This window comes from Apus apus, chromosome 9 (assembly GCF_020740795.1).
Source record: "Apus apus isolate bApuApu2 chromosome 9, bApuApu2.pri.cur, whole genome shotgun sequence".
In the NCBI taxonomy this organism is placed as follows: Eukaryota; Metazoa; Chordata; class Aves; order Apodiformes; family Apodidae; genus Apus; species Apus apus.
This window is the reverse complement of record NC_067290.1, coordinates 12,855,477-12,879,367: the sequence shown is the minus strand read 5'-3', so window position 1 is coordinate 12,879,367 and position 23,891 is coordinate 12,855,477. Positions and strand designations below refer to the sequence as shown.

The 23,891-nt window shown below is 47.0% G+C and overlaps 2 protein-coding genes across 3 annotated transcripts in view; one reads left to right on the top strand and one right to left on the bottom strand.

The window, feature by feature from the left end:
* The window catches only part of POC1A (POC1 centriolar protein A), a 78,520-nt gene extending 66,552 nt beyond the window's left edge, over positions 1 to 11,968 (bottom strand). The window contains exons 1-2 of one of the 2 annotated variants that reach the window (XM_051627766.1): positions 11,230 to 11,968; positions 8,978 to 9,145 (exon numbers count right to left, since the gene is read on the bottom strand). In XM_051627766.1, the coding sequence (XP_051483726.1) occupies positions 8,978 to 9,005 (28 nt within the window). In that variant the 5' untranslated portion in view covers positions 9,006 to 9,145; positions 11,230 to 11,968. The remainder of the gene's footprint in view (positions 1 to 8,977; positions 9,146 to 11,229) is intronic. The other variant, XM_051627764.1, reaches the window with a different exon arrangement.
* Positions 11,969 to 12,288: 320 nt separating this feature from the next.
* Positions 12,289 to 19,579, top strand: ALAS1 (5'-aminolevulinate synthase 1). Its single transcript, XM_051627649.1, has 10 exons — positions 12,289 to 12,590; positions 13,301 to 13,507; positions 14,462 to 14,617; positions 14,699 to 14,921; positions 15,412 to 15,596; positions 16,220 to 16,399; positions 16,584 to 16,748; positions 17,823 to 18,091; positions 18,526 to 18,688; positions 19,288 to 19,579. The coding sequence occupies exons 1-10, from the start codon at positions 12,395 to 12,397 to the stop codon at positions 19,446 to 19,448; spliced, it is 1,905 nt and encodes a 634-aa protein (XP_051483609.1). The 5' UTR covers positions 12,289 to 12,394; the 3' UTR covers positions 19,449 to 19,579.
* The last annotated feature ends 4,312 nt before the right edge of the window (positions 19,580 to 23,891 follow it).

The window sequence follows — 23,891 nt, the reverse complement described above, 5'->3', positions numbered from 1 at the left end:
CTCAAGTGCCCAGCGAGGGTTTGCTCAGCCAGCCCTGCTCCAGTGAGCAGCATCACAGCTGCGATGGGGACCTGGGGAGGGCAGCACAAACAGCAAGGCAGAGGGGGCAGGGCCCGGTGCTCGCCGCACAGCCCACCTCCCCATACACCTCTTCATTGCCAAGGATGCAGCACATTGAAATCTCATTTCTCAAGGCAGCACTTACGAGACTGTGTTGTCTAACTATGATTACTAGTGAAGCCTGTGATTCCAGCTTCTCCTGTCCAGCCTGGTTGTCTCAAGAACATTACATTTCTACACATGCTAAAGGAAAAGAGAAATCTCTCAGTGATCAGGTAGAGAGGGGAGCCACATTTGTGCTGCTGCTAAGGAGAGGCTGCAGCTCTCTACCTGCCTGCTGGCCAGCACACACACACACACTTCCCCAAGCACAGGGTGTCTCCAGCCCAGCTGATATTTAGGAAATTTGGGAGAGTGGCAAGGATCTTGAGAGGGGTATTAAGAGTTATTGCACCAGAGGCAAGTATGAGTGAAGTCAGACAGAACCTACTGTTTGCAGAACAATTTGTCCTTGCCTAGGTTACAGTCTGGAGTTTATCCTAAGGGCTTTCTCTCTTCTCAGTGGCTATCAGAAGGTGTCAGCTCTGCTACAAGCGAAGTGCAACAGCCCCAGGGTAATGGTGCTGCCATCACACTGAGAAGAATTATGGTTCAGGTCTCAGTTTTACTTTTGGCATTCAGAGGTATTTGCTTGTTCTGTGTCCCCTTTTCACCCCTGGTGGGACAGTCTTGTCTCCCAGCAGGGACTGTCCTCCAACACACATGGCACAGGTCTCCACTGTACAGACACAGGATCAAGGTAAGACCAGTAGAAATGACCTCCTAATTACCAAAACCAAGAAGCCATTAAAGGACAAACAACCCGTGACCACTAAAGTCCCTACTGTCTACCTTAATGCACTGTTCCCCCACCACAGGGCACACTGGATCTGCTTGCTTTCAGGGTATCACACATCCCTCCAGAGTTTATCCCTCTCTGACTGCTCTCCCCAGGGTGGGTGGAAGAGGAACAGGCCATGCTGCTGGCTACCTCCCCCAAGGCAATTTTCCCTGGTTTTCCAGAAAGAGCTGCTCAGTGGAGGAGCCCTGCTAGATTTCTCCTAATTTTGAAATGTTTTTTTTTCTTCCAGTTGATGATGACCTACATAATAAGCAGGTCACTGGAACGTGAGAGATGTTTCCTGAGACAGAAGAGAAAAGGCAAGCAGCTCCCCTGCTGTGCGTGCTTCTGAGGACAAAGTGAAGCACTGTTTCCCAGGGGTCCCACTCAGCAGCCTCCTTCAGGCTTTTCCTGTTTCAAATCAGTGGGAGGTGCTGTGATTCCACTGGGCACATGATCAGAACCCAAGCAAAACATCAGGCTAGTGAAGGACCAGCTCCATGGGGGATCAGAGGGATCTTCAGAAACACAAACCTTCCCCATGTGAACAGTAAACGTGACACGTGCAGCCCCTGTGCACGAGGCTGGGAGCCCGTGCAATGGCTGCCTGACATTCCATCCACCTGGCAAGGACAGGTCTCACCAAGCAAGCAGCAAGTCCTTGAGGTACAGCCCCTCTCCAATTAAAGGAAGGATGTGGTCATAGGTCTGCAGACCACAGGAATATGAGACCAAGTTGTCCCCAGTGGGAACAGTGCCTACCTGAAAATCTAGCAGGCAAGAAGGAGGGTTAGGAGACTTTGAACTCAACTTACTTCTTTAGCTCTACTAGTTTCTCTTTCTTTATAGGGGCTTCCCAAAGGCTTTCTACAATAAAGTACAAACTGGAAATGAGAAGGATTTGAGTAGCCAAGAGAAAAGAGACCCTGGGATATCCCTTCAGCATCAATACAGTTTAAGGCATGGCAGCACAGAACTGGACATCTCAAGATGTTGTCTCCAGCACCATGCTCTCTAATCTTGCAACTGATCTCTACCCACATTCAGATCCCATTTCAAACAGGAGACAACGCTGCAAAAGATGTAGGCCAGCATATCTAATCCCCACACTGACAGGTGCACTGCAAGCAGGAAGCAGCCAGCTACCCAAGGGTAAGGCAATAATCTACTAGAGAAATGAATGTAATATGATCCTGCATGGGGCTCCCAGACAGTCTCAGAGGAATATATGGAGTAACCAGAGCAGATAAGGGTAAGAAGCTCTCAAAGAGCCTGATGGCTCAGAGAGCTCCAATAACAACAGCACAAGTCTGGTAACTAGGTCACAGTTATGAACCTTAATTAATCCTGAAGAGCCCCCATCTGTCATGGGGAATATGATAGATAAGGTAGCTCATTATGCCCAGAAGCAGGCCAGGGGTAATGTCAGACCCCAGCAAGCCCTCAGAGGTTTGGGGACAAAATCCCATTTGGCAGCAGCAGCTGCCTTGCCCAGCCTGCTCTCTACCAAGCTTTTAGCCAGCAGACACACTAGGCTCTTCCCATCTCCTCTGCGGAAGTGACAGCAGCCCAGAGCCTGTTCAGTAGCCACTGCCCACACCACACTGACACAAACCATGAAACAGGAGAGAGACAGGACTGAAAACAGCCCAGGGCTGCAACAGAGGAGCTGCACTGCACTTCACACAAAACCCTGCTCTTCTCTCCACACCCCTCTGCTTCGGTCTGCTATCTCGAGTCACTTCTTCCCCAGACTCCTCTGAGAGAAGCTGAGACACACCAGCTTCTCCACATGCCCTGCCTCAGCTTGCCCAGAGGGCTAAATTAGCAAGCTGGGCTGGAGGTCACAGCCCTGAAATGAGGGTGATGAAAAGGGGCATCAAGGTCAGGACAAAAAGGCCTGATGCTACAGCTGAAGTTAGGAGAGGTCGTGTGACAGCAGGGCCAGGGTGTTCACCTGGCAGAAAGACCTGTCTCTGACCTTGACAGCAGAGAGCCCATCTGGCAGCAGGGTGAGAAGGACCAGCTGAAGGCAAGGACATGGATGGCTGACACCAGGAAGAACACACTAGGAACATGGGATCTGCCCAGGCCTCTAGAGCTAGCTGTGTTTTGCATCTACACACGATCCTATGAATGTCTTGATCTGTGTAAATCCACTGGTGACAGGGAGATAAGCTGAGATAATACTGATTGGGTTTTCAAGCCCCGCTTCTGCTACCTGAGCAATTAAAAAGCAACCACCATCAGCAAAAATGACAAATCCTAACAAGGCTTCTGAGGACTCATCACAGAGCAGAAGCATTAAAAATATTTCTTTCAAAGGAGGGATGTGTGACTAATAAGCCCTAAACTGACAATTGTTGGGAGATGGGGGCAGCTTAGTACTAAGCCCTAAAGACCCTTATTAAGGTGTCACTTGTGCTCACTACCACCCCCAAAGCCATTGTGTTCAGCAACATGCAGAGCTGACAGCACGCCTGGGGACAGACATGACTCCAGACAATAAAACCACAACACGTAGCAAGGAGAAGAGCTGCCAAATAAACATAAAACAGCATTTTAACCCAAGGAGACTCTGAATAGCAGAGCAATCAGACTTCGGGCACACACACCATCCCCATACACGTGCGTTCTTCTCCCTCATCCAGGTGCAGCTGCACCACCACGAGATCGTTCCATGAAAACTAGGTTACTGGCTATCAAGCCCCAGAGACAGCGCAAGGACTTTGGGAAGAATGTACTGAAATCACTCCTGCAAATTAAAACACAACCTTAGGAAGCAGCTCTTGTTTATTTGCTTTTATAATTGGAGCTTTAAATCTCACTTACTTGCCCAAAATCACATTGTCCTTCATGGTAAATATACTTGACAGGGTTTTTGCTGCAAAGGAGACATGAAACTAGGCTGAAGCACACATATCACTTCTCTTAGACAGTAGCACAGAGGGCACAAGTAGCATGGAGCAATCTGAGGTCCCAAAGGCTCATGTGGGAACCCCCTCACTCACTCAGAGAAGAGCAGCACACTTCTTTGCTGTGCCAAGCACCAGCCTCCTCTCTCCCTCCTCCAGCCAAAGTGCAAGACCAGGCTGTACACAAGCCCTGCAGACCCTTCTAGATTTCAGCACAAGATAGCACAAGGATCCCGAGGGTTTGCACACCTTCCCATATTAGAGTTGTTTGCTCCTGTTTTGTTGCTGAAGAGGTGGCTGCCCCTTCCCAGCTATCTCACCCTCCACTACAGGGTTTCATTCCTGCTGCAGGTTGGATAGCATTAGTGCCTGGCCTAGCAAGTGTGTCTCCCACCCCAGCTGTCCTGACTGGCCTTCACTTGCACTCCTGGTGCTGCTTGGCAGGCAGAGTGGCCCAGGAGTCTTGGAAGTAGAGCCCAGAGCTTTGCATGACTTAGGCTGTTTGTAAGACAGTGCAAACAGAGGCCTTGCCAGCTTTTTGAAGAGTTCAGTACAAACAAGGAATGGAAGCCTCATATACTCCAATAACCTGAATATTCTCTAGTCTGCAGCTCCCAAGTTCAGATCTGGAGATTCAATGTGCTAATTTCCTCCCTTAAAATTTCAGCACTGGCCCCTTCTTCCCTATTGCTGACACTCTTCTCGTTTTAATACCTTATCAGCACCCTCTAATTTTATCATCTTTAAAGCACAAGCAGGAATCATACATGTTGCACCTCAAAGGTTAAGCAACAAGAGCTATTGCAAAACAGTGCAGCAAATGCCATGGGCAGAAGACACCAACACTGACACTAGGAGGCAGAAAGATGTGCAGAGGAAGAAGCTGGACATCAAGAGAGCTGGAACTCACCCAGCTGTGCCCCACGGGCTGTGTAGTGTTACACAGACCCTCCTCCCACACACAGGAGTGGGTTTGGCCCTGTGATGTTTCATACTCCCTGTTGCCACACTCTTTCATTCACATCTGGAACATCTGCTAGATGTGAGACATCCTTCTGCTCTGCAGCTTGGCCACTTCCCTCTCAACCCTCTGCATTGCTTCAAGAAGCTAACTCTAATTTGCTAGACAACTATAGCAACTAATATTAACTATAACAATTAATTATTTAACTATAGTTTCCCTGACCATTGCAGGAAACAATAGAACAAAACCACTTTACACTTCCCTCTCTTTATTGCTTGCTTTCTCCAAGACAGTTCTTAAGACTGTCTCAAGACCAGCAATATCTAATGCTATGGAATAGCTGGATAAGAAGGAAAGCCACCTGGCTAACAGCAGAGTCCTGTTGCCTCACCGGGTATTTGTTCATGGGATAACACCCACACAGGAATTCCCAGCTTGGGTCTAGCCAGGAGGGGATTTTTCCCCACCTTCTCATGTCACCAGCAGATATTTCATTCTGAAATGCTTCTCTTTCTTGTTACTTCACTTAAATATCAGTCCTTGCAGAAGAAATTAAAATACCACATGTGTAAGAGAAGAATTATGCCTCTGCTGAAACAAACAACAACAGCTAGCCTTGCTTGTAGGTTTCCTGTATATACAACAGACATTTTGAAGTGACAGCCTTTTGAAATCTCAACATTTTCAACCACCTGAAAGAAATCAGAGACTATTAGGACTTCACAGGATGCCTTTCTCCATATTTCCAGGCTGAAAAGAAAATCATATTTGCATTACTACATCTGGGAAAAGACAAGCAGCATGTTCATCTGCAGGAAATACTACTAATTAAAAACCTGTCTAGTCAGGAAATCTCCATCTTGACAAACAAAACTGTATCAACTTATACAAAAGATTTAACTTCCTGTTTCAAACTGAGCCTGGGATGACTGGGGAGGACTGAGGGCACTTGAAAATGCTCCTGCCTTGTAAGGTGTTTGTGGTGACCCCATGGGAAAGGTATAAAGTCAGAGAGAGGATTTTTTTTGTCATGGTTTAACCCTTGTAAGCAGCTAACTCAGCAACTCACTCTCCCCCAGTAAGATGAGGGAGAGAATTAGAAGGAATAAAGTGCAAAAGCTTGTGGTTGAGATAAAGACAGTTTAATAATTAAAAAAGAGGGGGGGGAACACAACAACAAGAAGCAACAACAAAGAAAGAAAAAACCCACCAAACCCAAGAAAAACAAGTGATGCAAAAGAACAACTGCTCACCCAGCCAATCCCTGAGCAACAGCCACCTCAGCCAACCATCACCCCCCTGGTTTTATTTCTGAGCTTGATGTCCTATGGTGTGGGACATCCCTTTGGTCACTTGGAGCCTTCCCCTCCCAAGCTGTCATGCACCCCCTGCCTACCTGCTGGCAGGGCAGCCTGCGAAACAGAGCAGCCCTTGATGCTGTGCCAGCACTGTTCAGCAATGACTAAAACATCCCTGTGTTATCAACACTGTTTTCATCACAAATCCAAAACACAGCCCTATAAAAGCTGCTATAAAGAAAATAAACTCTATCACAGTCAAAACCAGAGCATTTGTACAGGGCAAGAGGGAAGAACAAGGTATGCCCTTATTTCTAGAAGTTTTCTGCTTAACAAAAGTCCTAACACTGTCAAGGCTTTAAGAGACAGCCTGTAGGCTCCAGGAAAGCATTTTTCACTGCTGGAGGCCGATTTCTTGTTTTCAAGCACTTTTACAACCCTGCCTCTGCTCTACCTTCCACCCTCCTACCAATGCCCACATTAACACAGATAAGAGCAGCAGTAGGAACCAACTAGAGCTACTTGGTATAGCAAAGATGCTTTACTATATAAACATGACTTGGGTAACTCCCTGGGCCTGGAGTGTTTGAACTCAGACAAAGAAGAGACACCCATTTCCTTCTCTCCTCTGTCAGCTATCCCTCCTAGACGGAGAGGAGCAGTTTCTGGAAACTCCAGTTACAGAGAGTTATAGAGAGCTCTGGTTTCAGAGTTAAGTCCTTTCCCCACCCTCTCACACCTTCATACAGGAGGAGCTCAGCTTCACTTAAGGTTATTCTTGCTCTTTGCTGACTATGTAGACAGTTTAAGCTTCTAAAATTGATGTAGAAGGTGGTGTCTCTGCCTGAGTAGCTAATGAGGAGCAATGAGGGCCGAGATATGCAAGGACAATGACAGGCCAGCAATGATGCTAAGTAAAAATATACCAGCTAGAGTCTACTGGTTCTTTCTAAGAGCAGGAGGTAAACTGTGAGGGAAAGGAGCAAAGAAGGATGTGAATGCAAATCACTGCAAGCTCAGAACAGCTTACAGTAGCTGGAAGGACTCATGTATTATTTCCTGCCATGTGCTGCACAAGATAAACTTGAGGATGCAAGAGAAAAAAAAAGACTATTGTGTGATTTTCCACATCTGAAGGATTTCAGGAAATTATTCTAGAATTAAGACAAACAACTGCTGGATGTGTTAATGAGATGGGCTGTAGAGAGCAGCAACCTGATGTGGGAGTGGTGCCCTTCAGCAAAAGGGCTGGTACCTTGTGTGAGGGCAGCAGCAGCTCCTGCCGTCCCCACCGAGTGAGTCACGCTCCTGTGATGGGACTTTGCCAGGAGACCAAACTCCTCTGCATGAATGAGCAGCACCCAGGGCCCGGCAGACAGGCAAAAGTGTCCTGACACAGAACCCTTGTGAGGACTCACCAGCAGTTCTTGAATTCTAAAAGATATCCATTACAGTGGGGAGAAAAACAACTCAGAGATAGTTTTATGAGATGGGGTAAGATGCTGGCCTGGCCTGTGTCTGTGCTCAGGCGTCCTGTAACGGGCCCCATGTATCTCAGCATCCAGTGGCTCTTCCAGCTAGGTCAAATCCTCCACTGAATAGAGGGTCCTTTAAGGAAATGACATTTCCTTTTCTGTCATGTAAAGAAGACAATTTAATCCAAATCAGGAATATCTGCTAAAGAAATTCACCATGGGAGGAATTTTCACTATGCAGCTACTATCGCAACCCTCAAATTTTGCCTTAAAAGGTAAACTAAGTTCTCTCAAAGAACTGCTGGTCTCAGGACTGGAGGTGGAAGTTCTCAGATCTGAGCTTGGAATTTTGAGTTTGGATTAAATCCAGATGTCAGGATTGCATTCACTCCCCTAGAAATTTCAGATCTCAATATAGACTTATGTGCAGGGAGGGGGAATTGTTTTTCTGTCTTGCCCCCTCATGACACTGACTGGGTGGGAAAAATTAAGAATATGCTTAACTCTGACTTCAGAAGTGGGCGAAAGGGATTAAATGTTGCTAATGGTACAGTTATATGCTTACACTTGGACAGGCTGAGTGCAGAAGGGCTTTGACTCTTGCTTTTCTGCTGAAGTATTTAAGTGTTCTCTTAAAAGTGTTAACATTAATTAAAATTCCATGAAAGGATCTAACTGCTGACAAATGTGAAGCCAGATGAAGGTTACAAACCTGTGAATCAGGTTCTGTTTCAAGGAACATTGGGCAAAACGTGCTCAGGGAAAGAGGAATAGGAGGGAAATATTTGAAAGTAACTTAACATTTGAGCTTATATGGTAACTCAGTAATGAGGAAAGAGACCACCATCAGCAGCAGCTCTCCATGGACATCTGCAGAAACCAACTTGACCCTGTGGCAGAGAATTTTTATTTTTTTCCCCCCATTTCAATTTCTATATGGGAAGTACTTTCTATGACTTCTTATCCACCTCCCAAAGTGCTGGAATTTAACCTTTTTTTTCTCTCTTGCAACTTATTTGGCAAAGAAATGGACAAACCATCAGAATGGAGTGGGCTTTAGAAAACTAAAATCAGCAGAGACTCTGAGGGCAGCTGCACCCTTTCCCTGCCACTGCATCAGATGGGCCTTTCAGGCAGATCCAGTTTCCTCTGCTGAGCTCATGTGGTACCCAGCATCTCAACTATCAGCTGCAAAGACTGCTCCAAAACACAGCTCCAGCTGGGAATAGCCCACCTTCCAACCTAAACTTTGATGTGTCCAGCTGAATAAACTAGTTTTCACATCAATGCTATTCCCTCAGCTTAAACCATTTTCCTTCTTTATCACATGCTCCTCTGCTCTTTTCCTATTCACAGCCAACCATTGCTTCCCCTGCCCGCCGTACCTGCTGTCTCTCTCCAGATGGGCTCCATGAGCCTGTTTCTCTCTCAGGATGGGCACCCTGCTCCCTCATTGCCTGCTAAGGTACTGTCCCTTATCACAGTCTGAAGTCTTCCTTCTGGAGCGTGCAAACACCGTTTGCATGGCAGTTCAGGCTAGTTTCTCCAGGGCCCTGTAGGATGACAGTAACACATAATCACAATCACCATCCTTAAATACCATTTAATTAATCCACTAAAGCCCTAAGAAATTTCAATTAATGGCAACTTTATTAGTATTTACTTCATGTAAGCTCTGGCAATATTGCCAAAGGGACCAAACATGCAGAGCAGCTAAGGAGACACCCTTTTCCCCTGACTCTTCCCTGCTCTGTTGGTCCCAGGGCTCACAGCCATCTCTGTGCTCTGACAAGGACATGTTCCTTGGGCAGCTCTCCAGGACAGGGTCAAGTTAATGTCATTCCATTGCTATTTCATTCTGCGCAACTTCTGTCATGTACAAGGTTAAATAAATTCACCAAAATCAAATTCTAAAGAAGTGTTATTGTGAGGTCTGATTAACAGTACACGTTGTAAGGAACTCTGACAGGAGAGCTGAAAGTTCTGCTCCACTTGGACATCTCTGTATCATAGCCAAGGTCACTGCATCTCAGCTGCCAGCCTTGAACAATGTTTATGTAAAAAGCAGATGCTCTTTGGGCTTCAGACCTCACATACAGACTTCCCTTCTGAACACAAACCACAAGTTTCTGAATTCCAGCAACAGAGCAGACTAATGTACTTCATCCCTCAACCTTACCACATGGTAGAATGTGGCTATTAAGATTATCAGGATAAAGAAGAATGATCAGACTTGTGTGGGGTTGAACCTGCTGTGGCAGGTGTCCACACAGATGAGTTCTGCAGCCCGCTGCAGTACTCTGCTAGCATTATTTGTACAACACCTTTCTCTGGTGCCTCTAACAAGAAGTATGTATTCCCTCTGTCCCTCTTAAATACTGTGGCCAATTAATAAAGGAAGAGTAGAAGCAGAAAGAAGACTATCAACATACTATAAATCAAGCATATGGGACCTGATTTCTCTTGTTAATACTAAAATTAATCCAAGGAGCACTGGAGTGATCCCTTAGGTTCAGACACATTACCTCTGTGCTCTAAGGACACTCACCAGGTATCTGCACAGTAGAATGTTGTGGTATTTCCCAATTTTTTAAAGAAACTGATCTGACACAAAGCTTCAGTGTAGGGAGTCAAACACTGATGGTCCAGGGAACAGGGACAGCAGTAATCTGAAGCACCAATCAGGAATCTTTAAATTTCAAGTGCTAATTAACCATTATATTCTGCAAAATTTAAATATTTGAGGCATATAACACTAACAGAAAGCCAGTTGTTGAAAAAGAGCACTTTTCATGAGCAAACTGTACTGATAATTTAAAGCACTTTCCTGGTATTACCAACCAACCAAGACTCTCACTCTCCTAACTGCTATACAGGCTCAGGTCAAATACCATAGCCTTAGTTTAATAATTTATTTACAGAACAAATTAAAACTAGCATCTATCTAGTTTAACAATATCTACTGATTAAAGGCTGTTTCTTTATGGTAGCTTCTGCATTACATTTCTGGAATAATGCATTGAATTGTTTAAGATTTAAGCATCTAGACTGCTTAAACAATGCTGCCTTAAATTCCTAAGAGCAAGAAACAAACTATGTTTAAAAAAGCCATCTAGCCCTAATAAACCCCAAAGCCCACGCCCTGCCTAGTAAAGCCCCATCGACTTTTTTCAGGGCCCCACAAGGACTACACAAGGGCAGAATTCTGTCCTGCTTCCAATCTCAGAGCTTAGAAACACCCTGGAGCTGACAGCGTGTCTGCCATTTGACTACAGTTTAAGGCTGCCTCCCTTCCTCTTCATTTACTTAACACAGATCACAACATTTACATATTGCAGGCAGCATCCTCCAAGTGAGTCAGGGATGAAGAGAGGAGGGTAAGGCAGATATCCTGCTGGTCTTCCACCTGCCTTCTTCCAACAGAAGAGTTCTCTAAAGATTAATTTGCAACACGCAAACACTGGCCAGTACTTTCCAAGTGCCTTTTGTATCCAAACTCGAGCACAGTTCTGCAGTTTTGCATTCCCCTAATTGCCCTACTATGAGCACCTACTACTACGAGTAACTACACAACACCACATAAGATCCCAGCCAAGTAAAAGCAAGCATTAAAAGAGCTCTCCTCAGAACTCTGTACCTGCTGCAAAAACCACTCTTTCTTCCAAGTGTCCGTGGCGGCTCCCAGCTGGCTGAGGGATGTGACGTCCAGAGGCAGCACCCTGTGTGAATCCTGCCTTCTGTAAAATCCCCATTTCGCAAGATGGGGGAAAAAAACGCACTGTCATCTTTCTTCCTCAGTCTTTCCACACTTCAGCAGTTCGCATGTGCTTACAGGAATTAGTACTATACAGCTCACATGGCCAGATTTGTGAGGAGAGCTCCTTTTACGATTACCCACCCGTAGTCTTTTAAACAATGAAACCTTCATGTCCATTGCAAACCAAGGGATGCAGGATTCAATTTTGCGTGCTTTCTGTCATTCTCACAAGCCTTACTGATCTTCAAATCCTGGGCCATGACACCACACTTCAATAATGTAGCGGTGGAAGTTTGAGCATCAATGAAGATTCACACTGGCTGTAGGCAAAGCCAGAGGGGTCCAGCATCCCACCACCACCAGCAGCCAGACCATCTAAGCCCCTATGCAAGGACTCCACAGGGAGCGAGAGGTGCATGTTTAGGAAGAAAACACACGATATGTGTCACAGCACCACTGGGTTTTCCCACTCAGCTGACGCCGAGCTCATGTTGTCCAACGAACAGGCACACTAAAGGCCCCCAAACCTACTGTCCTGGGGCTAAGGGACCCCAATACTTCTGGGAAACAAGCACTGCATAACACGGGGCTGAGGAGAAACCCAGAGCAGGGCAAACACTCCTGCCCGGGCCCCCTCTATCTCTCAGGGCCCCCCGGGAACTGCTCAGGGCCCGCCCTCTCCTCACGGCGGCCCTTTGTGGTCCCTAGGCAGCCGCGCGGTGCCCACAGCCCCTCACAGGCCCCCGGGAACAACCCAGGGTCCCCTCCATCTCACGGCGCCCCAGAAGCCGCCCAGGGACCTCTCCGCTTCCCCCAGAGCACCGCGAAGCCCCCTCCAGCCCCCGCAGCCCCGCCAGCCCCGCCTCCAGCCCCGCACGGCCCGTCCCGCGCCTGCTCCCTGTGCCGGCCCGAAGGCGCCTGCGCCGGGCCGGGCTATATAGAGCGCGGCGGGGCGGCCAGAGCCGGCTGTGGGGGTCGTGCCTGGGCCCGGTCTGGCGTTCCCGGCCGTCAGTCCCTGGCGTCACGTCCTGCTCAGACGGCGAGGATGGAGGCCGTGGTGCGGCGCTGCCCGTTCCTGGCCCGCGTCTCGCAGGCCTTCCTGCAGAAGGCCGGGCCCTCGCTGCTCCTCTACGCCCAGCACTGCCCGCGGATGATGGAGGCCGCCCCGCCGGCCCGCGCCCTGGCCACGTCCGCGGCCCGCGGGCAGCAGGCGGAGGAGGAGAGCCCCGCGGCCCGCCGGGGTGAGTGGGAGCGGCGGCTGCGCCCCAGGGCCCGGCCTGTCCCCGGGGCGGGCGGGTCACCGCGCTGGGAGCTGTGCGGGGGGCAGAGCTAGCCGCTCTTGGGAGGGAGAACATACATACGGACATCGTAAGTTGCAGAGGGAAACTTCTAGAACTGGCAGCTCTGAGATGAGGGTTGCTTAATCCTTCAAGTGTCTGTGGTGGGTGACCCCGGGGCACGGCCCAGGTGGGAGGCCGGCCCGGCAGCGCGGCCCGCAGCGAGCTGCGGGTGGGCACCCGCCGGCCTGGGCGGCGGAGCTGCGGCTTCTCATGCTTGGGCGGCTCTGCAGCCCGCCCGGTGACATTCCGGGGGGGATTCTTACTCTTAACACTCGGGGAAGAGCTGAGGCTGGCAGCAGAGGAGGGACTGCGGGCTGCAAGTAGCCAGACTCTGTAAGAAAACACCTCCCCTTTGAGAATGGGGGAGACAAGGTGTTTCTTTTCCTCAAAAGGCTACAGTGTCACATCTAGCATCTTAAATCAGATGCCCTTTGGCTGTTACTGGGATTTCATAATCTCCTGGTCTTGTATAAATAAAATCTGACTGCTTAGTTAAGTAGTTCTGAAGGGCTTGTGCCAAATTAATTACACAGGTAGTGGTCAGAGACGTTTAAGTCACTGTATTAAAATGATGAAGCTCAAGTGCTTTCCTTTCTCTGCCCCCACCTCAGAGGTCAAAAATGCCAAAGAAGTGGCCCAAGGGAATACAGATGGATCCCAGCCACCTGCTGGCCACCCACCTGCTGCTGCTAGCCAGGGCTCTGCTACCAAGTGCCCATTCCTGGCAGCTCAGATGAATCACAAGAACAGCAATGTCTTCTGCAAAGCCAGCCTAGAACTCCAAGAGGATGTGCAGGAAATGCAGGCGGACAGGAAAGGTACGTATTCTGTGCACTGAAGTGTTGGTTCCTTCCCAGAGCTTCTGGTGATGATTGACTTTGTTCTAGAGTGTGCCAAGTCCAACAGTCACCACTTTAATTTAAGTGGGTAGGATTATGGGAGACTGCAATAAAAAGCTCTTGGAGAATATAAGTGTTAATAGTGTACTTGCAGTTTTGTGCAGTGTTTCCCCTAGGTGGCCTTGGTGTGGGGATACCATGTGCAGTGTTTTGATATCTTGACTCCAAATGTGCAAATCAAGCTGGTACACACTTGCACCTGAAGTGGGTGCTTAGGTCTGAAGAGGACTTTACCAGGGTGCTAGTATAGACCAAAGGTGGTATATGCAGATGGAATAAACTGGGTAGTGGGACTCTGCAAGTACCAGCACAGATCCAAGCTGGAAAGTAAGCAAACCCTTGTTTTGGTTTATGGAACTGAAGGGTGTTGGTTGGCTTGCAAGCCTGATGCGGAAGGGCTGTCCTTCAGAGGAAGGAACTTTTCACCAATAACAGAAAAGCCTTGCCATCAGTCTTAGGAAGCTTATTTTACTTTTCTGCTTGTTTTATATGGCATAGTTTAAAAAAAAAAATCTGTGCTAACTAAACAGAATACAAAGAGCAAAAAGGAAGCAGCTAACTACAACTCTGCCTTCAGTTAGGTGTGTACCAACTCTTTGAGATAAAAGCTGTGGCTGCTTAGAGGGAATTTCTGAGTTGTGATGAACTAAACATGTTGTAAGGAAATTACATGTTATGTTGTCATTGATTGGCAAGATTTTCCTTTGTCTTACACAGTGCAAAATGTTAAGCAAATAAAATAGTTGATCCTAACAGGGACACATGAATTCAGGCGCTTCCTAAAGAATGAGGAGTTAGAGCTACTTAAAGTGTTTGCTTTCCTTTTTGTTTCAAACTGATTAAGCTCACTGGAATGATTTTCAATGTCTGCAGGTACAGAATTTGCTAAAATACCAACTACTTCCACAGTGAGGAATATTGAGAATGAGGGAGAAAAGCACAGTGTCTTGCTTAAGAAGTTCAAGGATATTGTGCTGAAGCAAAGACCAGAAAGTGTCTCTCATCTGCTTCAGGATAACTTGCCAAAATGTAAGACTGTCTGGCAAAACCTCCACAAGCCTGGTCCCTTGTGATTATTTCCTGTGTGCTTAAGTCTCTGTCTCATTTCAGCTGTGTCCACCTTCCAGTATGATCAGTTCTTTGAGAAAAAGATTGATGAGAAGAAGAAAGATCACACCTACCGAGTGTTCAAAACAGTGAACCGAAAGGCACAGGTCTTTCCCATGGCAGATGACTACACTGATTCTCTGATCACCAAGAAAGAGGTGTCTGTCTGGTGCAGCAATGATTACCTGGGGATGAGTCGTCACCCTCGTGTGTGTGGAGCAGTTATGTGAGTAGTGCTGTTCTTAAGAGGCAGTTTCAAGCTAGAGAGCCCTGCAGAAGCCTTGTGGGAAGGCTTTTGAAGAACTGATTTCTGTAGTGTGCTACATAAGCTCTTTCTGGTATTATTCTTGGTATAATTAACCTTATGCTCTGTCTCTTGAGCTGGATAACTTAGTATTTAAGCTGGTAACTTAGTATTTAGCTCCAGGGCTGTAGCATACTTGCCAGTCCCTCACCCTGCTCCTTGGATTTTCCTCAGAAGCTCCCAGATGTTGACAGATAAACTGGATGGTATATTGCAGCTGTAATCAGTAGTTGATATTTCAACTTACTGGGTTCCTGAGTTGTGCAGGTTTCTCAAAGACCTTAACCTAACAGCTGTTTTTTACAGTCAGTTCCTTTACAGAACAATACTGACGATATACTAGAATGTTTTCAGCAATGAGCCTTTATTAATTTGTATTGCACAGTAATGCTCTCTTTTGGACCCTCTGTAGGGATACACTGAAACAACATGGTGCTGGAGCAGGAGGCACAAGAAATATTTCAGGAACAAGTAAATTTCATGTTGACTTGGAAAAAGAACTAGCTGATCTTCATGGAAAAGATGCAGCACTGTTGTTCTCATCTTGCTTTGTAGCCAATGACTCCACTCTCTTCACTCTAGCTAAAATGCTGCCAGGTGAGATCTCAAATTGCATCCACTATTCACTACAAAAAAACCAAGCCCACAATCCTGCCTTAGACAGTTTTTAGTACATCTTACAAATGGCTCCTCAAAGTGAGGATTCATCCTACTTGATCAGCAAAGTACGAGTTCTTCATCAATATTATGTTGAAGCTATGTTCAACTTGAACAAGTCATAGCAGCCTACTAAGATTAAGATCTAGGAGCTAGAGACTGCAGAATACATTGGACAACAATAAGAATCTTCTGCTCTTGCATTTAAATTCAACCTGAGACAGTAGGAATTGTGTCCTTCCACCTATGGGTGTAAACTGCCCTCTTTTTACCCCTCCCCCCTGTACTCAGGACAGATTTAACTTCAGAAAAGAGTTAGATAAAAATAGTAATGACTTGGAAAAACCCTTCTCTATTTCCTTAGGCTGAAGTTTGTGTCAGTTTAAACAGCTAAAATGAGCCTTAAATATTCTTGCATCGTGATCTGTAACTTGCTCTTTTGATCAAGGGCATTACATTCTAGAAGATGCTACTCTTGCTGCTTGAACACTGCCCATACATAAAGCAGTGCTGGGAGTCAGTTAATACTTTATCCTTCAACTGTAACTGGGCTCTTCCCTCAGGCTGCGAGATCTACTCCGATTCTGGGAACCATGCCTCCATGATCCAGGGGATCAGAAACAGCAGGGTGCCAAAACACATATTTCGCCATAACGATGTCAACCATCTTCGAGAACTATTGAAAAAGTCTGATCCATCCACCCCTAAAATTGTTGCATTTGAAACTGTTCACTCAATGGATGGTAAGTTCACATCAAACCCTTCTCTCCTTCCAATGCAGTTAGTGCTCAAGTCATCTATTTTAGGTCTCAAAGTGTACAGTGCTATAAGAATTTACATGAAAATAGGCTTCTGAAATGCCTTCTAATATTTATCCAAGGTGAGTACAGGGAAACTTACACTACCAGTCATTGCTTTGGTTCCTAGGTGCAGTCTGTCCTCTGGAAGAGCTGTGTGATGTTGCCCACGAGCATGGGGCAATCACTTTTGTGGATGAAGTGCATGCTGTGGGGCTGTATGGAGCTCGAGGTGGAGGTATAGGAGACCGGGATGGAATCATGCACAAGATGGACATCATCTCTGGAACACTTGGTATGCATGGCCTCTCACCATTACAGAAGCTGAGGCAGCAAGGCTTCCAAGCAGCCAAATGAAGTGGGTTAACTCAGAATCAGTCTGTTCAAACAAACTTGCTTAGGGCAGTTGGGGGCTAGAATTTTTTAAAAGGCCCAGAGGATTTAAGTCTGTCCCACAGTTTGAAAAGCTTGTGTTAAGCTACTTACACTGCCTTACAAATCAGTTAAGGTAGTAGTGTGTTTTTTCTTTAAGCAAGCTAGCAAAAAGTCCTCCAGTGGCATATTACGCAACTCAAGAATAAATTCAGGTGAGAATGTTAGTAGGGTAGTACTCTATATTTAGTAGTACTTAGGTCTTTTATGTGATATGGAGTGCTCCTAATCTAGAAACCTGAGAGGGGGGAGTTATGTAAAGAGATTTAGCAAGAAGTGAAACAACTGCTATTATCTTAGTAGAATGCAGGCTTAGGAGTAAGTTTACTGCTGTAAACTCAAAAGTTGTTCAAACAGCTTCCAAACATAAGTAAAATTTACTAGGGAAGTTTATGGCTTTGAAATTGATAATCTTGGGTTACAGCTTAACAGAAAGAGAAGCATTCACCAGACACCCTAGTTCTGTCTCTCTTCTGGTACCTGAACATTTAGAAAGTGTGGCTGGTACAGACCACACAGTCACAGTAACACCCTTCTGCTCCTTACAAGCATGGGCTATTTGTAGCACCTCTGGAGCAGATTATTGTAAATCTTCTGAGAGACTTAGTGTTGACTTTCAGGGTCACTGTAGAAGTCTATGCTTGATATTTTGGCTTCAGAGGTCTTCCCCAAAATCAAAACTTGAGTATTTGAGAGCTTTGAAGTGTCCTTGCTGTAATAACTAGATCTGTGCTATCAGGATTAGCTTAAAAACAAAGCTCTAACATGTGCTGAGTAAATACAAGATTAGCAGCGGGGGTGGCTAGAGTTGTTGCCTGCCGTGAGTACATTAAGAGTGTAGTCAAAATAATTCATTCCTTCAAGTGAAAGGCTATAATACTTAAAGCCATTCTAATGGGTGGAAGGAATAAGTTTGGTTCCCTCTTTTTCCCCTCAGGTAAAGCATTTGGTTGCGTGGGAGGCTACATCTCCAGCACAAGTTCTCTGATAGACACTGTCCGTTCCTATGCTGCTGGCTTCATTTTCACCACGTCCCTGCCACCCATGCTCTTGGCTGGTGCCCTGGAATCCGTCCGAACTCTCAAGAGCCCAGAGGGGCAAGTTCTGAGGCGCCAGCACCAACGCAACGTGAAGCTGATGAGGCAGATGCTGATGGATGCTGGGCTTCCTGTGGTGCACTGCCCCAGCCACATCATTCCAATCAGGGTGAGTACTTGGGATGCTGTTGACAAAGGACTGTGGGGCCTGCATTCCTGCCCATCAGCACGTTACACTTTCAGGTACCAGTTAATGTTCACAAAGTTCAGACCTGTCCTAGCATTCAGCAGTGATGTGATGCCTTAAGCTGACCTCAGCCTGCTGTAAGAGTTGTAAAGCAGAATGATAAAGTGTGAAACCCACAGCTTGCAGAAAGCAGGGAAACTGAAAGAGATTTTGGGTATGAACAGCTACCTGCCTCAGCTGCACTGGTGTGCTTAAGCCCAGAGGGCTCAACAGCACAAGCTGTAAGCCCTTCTTCCTGATGTCAATGGCATTTATAGTGGCCCAAAGAAGACTGGTCCTGTTTTGATTCTTGTGGCTGGCAATTTTGCCACTTGGATGTTTTGGTTGATCTTGTAACTTACGATTTTGAACTTTAGGTTGCAGATGCTGCTAAAAATACAGAGATCTGTGACAAGCTGATGAGCCAGCACAGCATCTATGTCCAAGCAATCAACTACCCCACAGTTCCCCGTGGAGAAGAGCTGCTACGTATTGCCCCTACACCTCACCACACCCCTCAGATGATGAGTTATTTTCTTGGTGAGTGGATTCTTTCACCAGTGCAATGAAAATACTGGGCTGTCTGTGCAGTCTTTGTACTACGGATGAGACCAGGAAATACTTAAGTTTTAGATGTCACTGGCTGGAGAGAGTCTTTCCACTGCTGCAGCATACATAGCACATGCTTCTCCACTCAACCTGCTTTGGGCATGACACATGGAGGCCAGTGCACTGTGACCTAAAATGAGAGTATGCAAGGCCAGTGCAGTCATGTACCCAGCCAGTTCTGTCACAGCCACCTCTGCTGAGGCTCTGCTCCTGCACTGTCCAAGCCAGTCTTTGCTATGTGGGGTCCCAAGGAATCTGCTCTCCTCAGCTGGGCTGTTAACCTTTCTTAAATGTGGTTCTGCCTAGGGAAAGTAGCTACTACTTGATCCTGGCAGAAGAGGTGGTATGAGGATAGCTGAGACTTAGTTGCAGCTCAGTCACCTCACTAAAGAGGTAAACTGTGTCACAGTGAATTCCCATTATCCCTTCTCATTTGCTAAGAGTGTTAAGTATGCTGACATTTCCCTGCTTCTTTAAAGCAATCCACTGTCTTAAGACTTGATCTTGATCGACTTTTCTGTTCCTAACAGAAAAATTGCTGGCTACATGGAAGGATGTTGGTCTGGAGCTGAAACCACATTCATCAGCTGAATGCAACTTCTGTAGAAGACCCCTACACTTTGAACTGATGAGTGAACGAGAAAGATCCTACTTCAGTGGCATGAGCAAACTAGTGTCTGTCAGTGCATGAGAATAATGGTGTCACTTGTATTCTTGTCTAGCTCCAGTACCCAGTCAGTAGCATTTTTAAATTGCTTAAGTATTTTAATCCTAGTTGAAGCACTAAGCTCTGAAAATAAATTTCTAGAGCTGCCATGCCCAGTTGTGTTGTTTTACTTCTCTCCTTAAATTTTGTAACTGGAACTGAAGTGTCAGTGGTTGGGAGGGTGTCTGATGGAATAAAAACAGCGGTCTACAGCTTGATGTCCTGCAACTCAAGTACTTCTTCTCCATATGAGAATATGCCAGAGAAGTTCAGCAGTGTTTCCTGGTGTGCTACAAGGAGTGGTAGTACTACATGCTCACAAAGACTTAAGAGTGTAGTATTTAAGGAATGATGTGGAGGTAGAGGCAGGGGGCCTCTGGCTGGCTGTGTCTCCTCAAGTCTGTGTCAAGATAGACTAGAAGGAGGGTAAAATGGTAAAGGGTTGCTGCCTTTGTCATGTGCAGGTGTTCTGCAGGAGGGAGGAAACTACCCACCATCTGGCCATAACAGCAACATGATAATTTAACCAGGTTGCTAAACAAGGCTGTTTGTGAACTGGTGTGCTCAAACATCCCCAGGTTATTGTATGTGCAAGTAGCTGCACTGCTATTCAAGTGGATAAGCTTTCAGTTCCTGTGACATTATCCCCATCTTACTGAGGAGGCTTCCAGGGTTATTCAAGGAAAACAAAGTGGCACACCCTGACGGCCTAGCCTTGTTACCAGTGGTTTGCAGCCTTGGAGAGAATAAACATGTCTCCCTGACAGAGCTTTTCTTAATATATTAGGTTATATTACTACATGAAATTGAGGCATCAAGTAAAATGCCACAGATCCTTCATCAGCCTCCCCTAAAACAGTGTCCCTGACACCATCACATGCCATCCCCAACTGCTGGTGTTAGTGACAAACACGTGCAGGGACACACATGACATGTTCACCAACATTTAGGCACAACCTGACACTACAAGGTTACTTGCACTTACAGTTTCTTCTCTTGAAAGCATTCAGAATTGGCCCAGCTTACAGGCCAGTTAAAAAGCCCTTTTTTTTCCTTCTAATTTTTATAGCAGCTACTCTGAACTCCATACTGCAGAAGAGAAAAAAGACATATAAAAGATGCCACCAGCTTTCAGAAATCTTGAATCACAGAATATTAGGGGTTGGAAGGGACCTCTGAAGATCATCAAGTCCAACTCCCCTGACAGAGCAGGACCAAAACCAAAACACAACTAGGGCAGATCACTCAGAAAGGCATCCAGACAGGTCCTGAAAGTCTCCAGAGAAGGAGATACTGTTCCAAATCCATCACAAACATTGTTCCAAACCCATCACAAACATTGTTCCAAATCAGTCTTGAGAGAACCAAATCCTAAGATTCAAAGCTAGCAGCATCTGAAGTCACAGGAGCACAACTAACTCAGCACATGGTAATTGGTACCTCCACACCCTTTAACATCACATGTGACAAGTTACCTTAAGTTCTGGTGCTGGCAACCAAGGGTGTGGGAGCAGAACCAGTGAGCAGTAAGAGGCCAGCAGAAGTCCATCACTTAACTGCAAAAGAAAGACAAGCCCAATGACACATAGGATAAATTTTCCGCAATGAAAAGGACAAAGAATGAAAAAACAAATACACATTGTTTCCCAGCAAACAAAACTTGAATGGTTGGTTTCGTAACTGGGGGTGGTTGTGTAAGCTTTGGTTTGATTTCTGGAAAATAATAGAGGAAGTAATCAGTAAAAGATGTTTAAAGTCTGAGACAAATGGCTTTCTGCAGGTCTGGGATAAAAATAACTGATCTAGTTGAACATTGCATAGCCCTAAACTCATACCCTGCTCCATTTCTCTCCCTATTTACACAAAGGAGAAACCCCAAGCAGTGAAAACATCCCAAGTGCAAACAGCAGCACGTGTTCAGGTGTTCCCAAGCACTGGGAGGAGGACCTTCCTACTAGGGCCAGCACCAGGTGCCAGGCTAGGCAGGCTGTGAGGTTCTCCACCCCCTTGCTCCCTTCTCCACAGCACAGTCCCATCAGGCAGACTGCTAATTAGCAGAGCTGCTAGTGTTCCTGAAGCTTCTGGGGCTTCTCTTTCCTATCAGACCCCTTGCTGCATGCTGTATGTGGTTGGAGATAACCAGTGGGTTCAGCCCAGAATGAGGAAACCAGCATCACAAGCTCATGACCTTCCTTTCTTTAGGGAGTTGGACTAGAAACAGTCCATCAGGCTGGGGTCAGCTTCCCCTGTCCTACTGGCAGGACTTCACCACAGGAGAGGGAAAGAAAGAGGGAAGAACTTTTGCTTCCTGCAGGATCCACTGCCTCTCACAGGTTCCAGAAGGAGGCACGCAGCAGGTCTCACTCTAAAACCAGCAGCACAACCAAATAATTGCATCCATATCACCTGCTTTTCTTGTATTCAGATGTCCAGCTAGCTACACATCAGCCTGGAATTACGCCTTGAACTGACACTTGCTTCGAGATGATATTTACAACATTACCTAACCCTTAAATCCTTGGAAATGACTGCTCATACCCCTGCCTGGAGGGACAGAAGCCAATGGGACAGATAGGATGCCTTAGACAGAAACAAGCTGTTAATGCAGGGAAACATCCAAGTGAGATCTTAAGCCCTGCTTTTCTTCCAGGGCCATCACATGGAGCAGAAGGTGGCAATCAAGCCCCACTGCTAGGGGTTGTCCCTGACCTGCAGCTGATGCTCCCCAGGGAGGTGCTGGCCTTTACAGGGTGAGGAGAAGCCACCGTTCCTGACAGCAACCCCTCCTCCAGGAGGATCAGTTCCCCTGGTTCTCCATCGCAGCAAGGGGTTGCAAAGGGGTGCTGCAGCCACAGACTCTGCAGCCACACCCAGCAGCCCTCCATTGGCTGCCTGGTTTTGACCATGTCAGCACACAGAAAACCCCACTTCTTGGCAGACAGAAGGTGAGGTGCACAGAGGGGGAAATACCCCTTCTTGCTGCTCCCCAGGATAGACTAGCTGGGAGCTCTTTGCAAAGGGGTTTGCAAATGGGTCCCCTGCCCCACTGCCAGCAGCTGAGCTGGGGGAAGTACATGGGGACTTACTGCAAACTGCCATAGCTTGGGCATAAAAATCCTTTTGTCCAGGGAGACAGACCTGGAAGACAGCAGCTGGGCTCAGCTGGCACAAGGCACTGAAACCTAACACAAGTGCAGCCCCTGGCCCAGAACCATCAGCCCAGCATGGCTAGGATCCTGGTTATTCAGGATGCTCTGTGCCCCAGCCCCCCTCCAGCCTTTATTATCCCCAAGCTGGGCCAGGCTCCCTACCCACCACTTCCAGGCTTGCACAGTCCTGGAAAGCTAATCCCAAATACACTTACCTCCTTGGAAAGTATCCTTTCACTGCCCCTACACCCTTCTCCCTGCTGGTAGCCATCTCCCAAACCAAGTTTGGGGCAGGACATGGAGCTTTTAAAAGGGCTTGAGCTCATCTCCATTTCCCATGGGCACCTGTGTCTTCATAGCCCAGATGCCAGGCATCTCTTTCAATTCACACATTGGGCTTACAACCAGGTGTAACTCCTTTGCAACTCCTCCACTTCAGCTCTCAGGGGTGCAGATGCCAACGGGGTTTCTCCTCTGAGATTTTGCTCATTGAGCTTTTCCACCTGGGAATGCCATAAGGAAAAGTATCTCATTTGCTGTGGAGCCTGTGAGCCCTCATTTCTGAGTCCCAAAAAAGCTGAGTGCTTGAGCTGGCTGTGGGGATGCTCAGCCACTTCCTCCTGCAGCTGCCTCCTCTTCCACAGCTGTGCCCTGCTGCTTCCTCCCCAGCTGAGCAAATGCTGTGACAGTGTGGCCGTGATGGAGTGGCCGTGTCACACACGTGGCCCAGGGTGGCACTGGCTGCTGCTGACCAAACTCAGGTTCCCCAAGCATGGCCCCAAACCCCAGAGCTTTGGGTATGCAGCAAGTGAGGCTTTTTTAGCTTGAACCTTAACAAGAAAGAGAACAGCTGATGCTCACATGAGCCCTTGCATGTATGCTGGGGGCCAGGGGGGCAGCAGCCAAGTTTGTGAGACTTTCAGTTGCCCCAAGAATTGATCAGTGTGGAGCTGGGGTGGGCTTTGTAACCTGCTTTCCAGAGAGAACCCAGCACATGCCATGGTTGGTGGTCTGCCTGTAAGTAGTTCACCCCCTCTCCTCCCCCTGCACCTCTTCAGCACCCCCCCATCCCACTTTCCTATTCTATTCTGTTCTGTTCTGTTCTATTCTGTTCTATTCTATTCTATTCTATTCTATTCTATTCTATTCTATTCTATTCTATTCTCAAACAAAATTATCAGAGGGTGAGCTGTGAATGCACCTAAATCCTGACAAGCCTTAAAAAAGCAAACAGCTGGACTGTGTCCCTGCCATGCTCTGCTGCAGGAGGGGCAGCAGT

Excerpts from the sequence above, each read along its gene's own strand:
- ALAS1 (XM_051627649.1), top strand. The coding sequence starts at position 12,395 with ATGGAGGCCGTGGTGCGGCGCTGCCCGTTCCTGGCCCGCGTCTCGCAG. Across the intron at positions 13,508-14,461 it reads AATGCAGGCGGACAGGAAAG|GTACAGAATTTGCTAAAATA; the intron begins GTACGTATTCTG and ends CAATGTCTGCAG. Across the intron at positions 14,922-15,411 it reads CGTGTGTGTGGAGCAGTTAT|GGATACACTGAAACAACATG; the intron begins GTGAGTAGTGCT and ends GACCCTCTGTAG.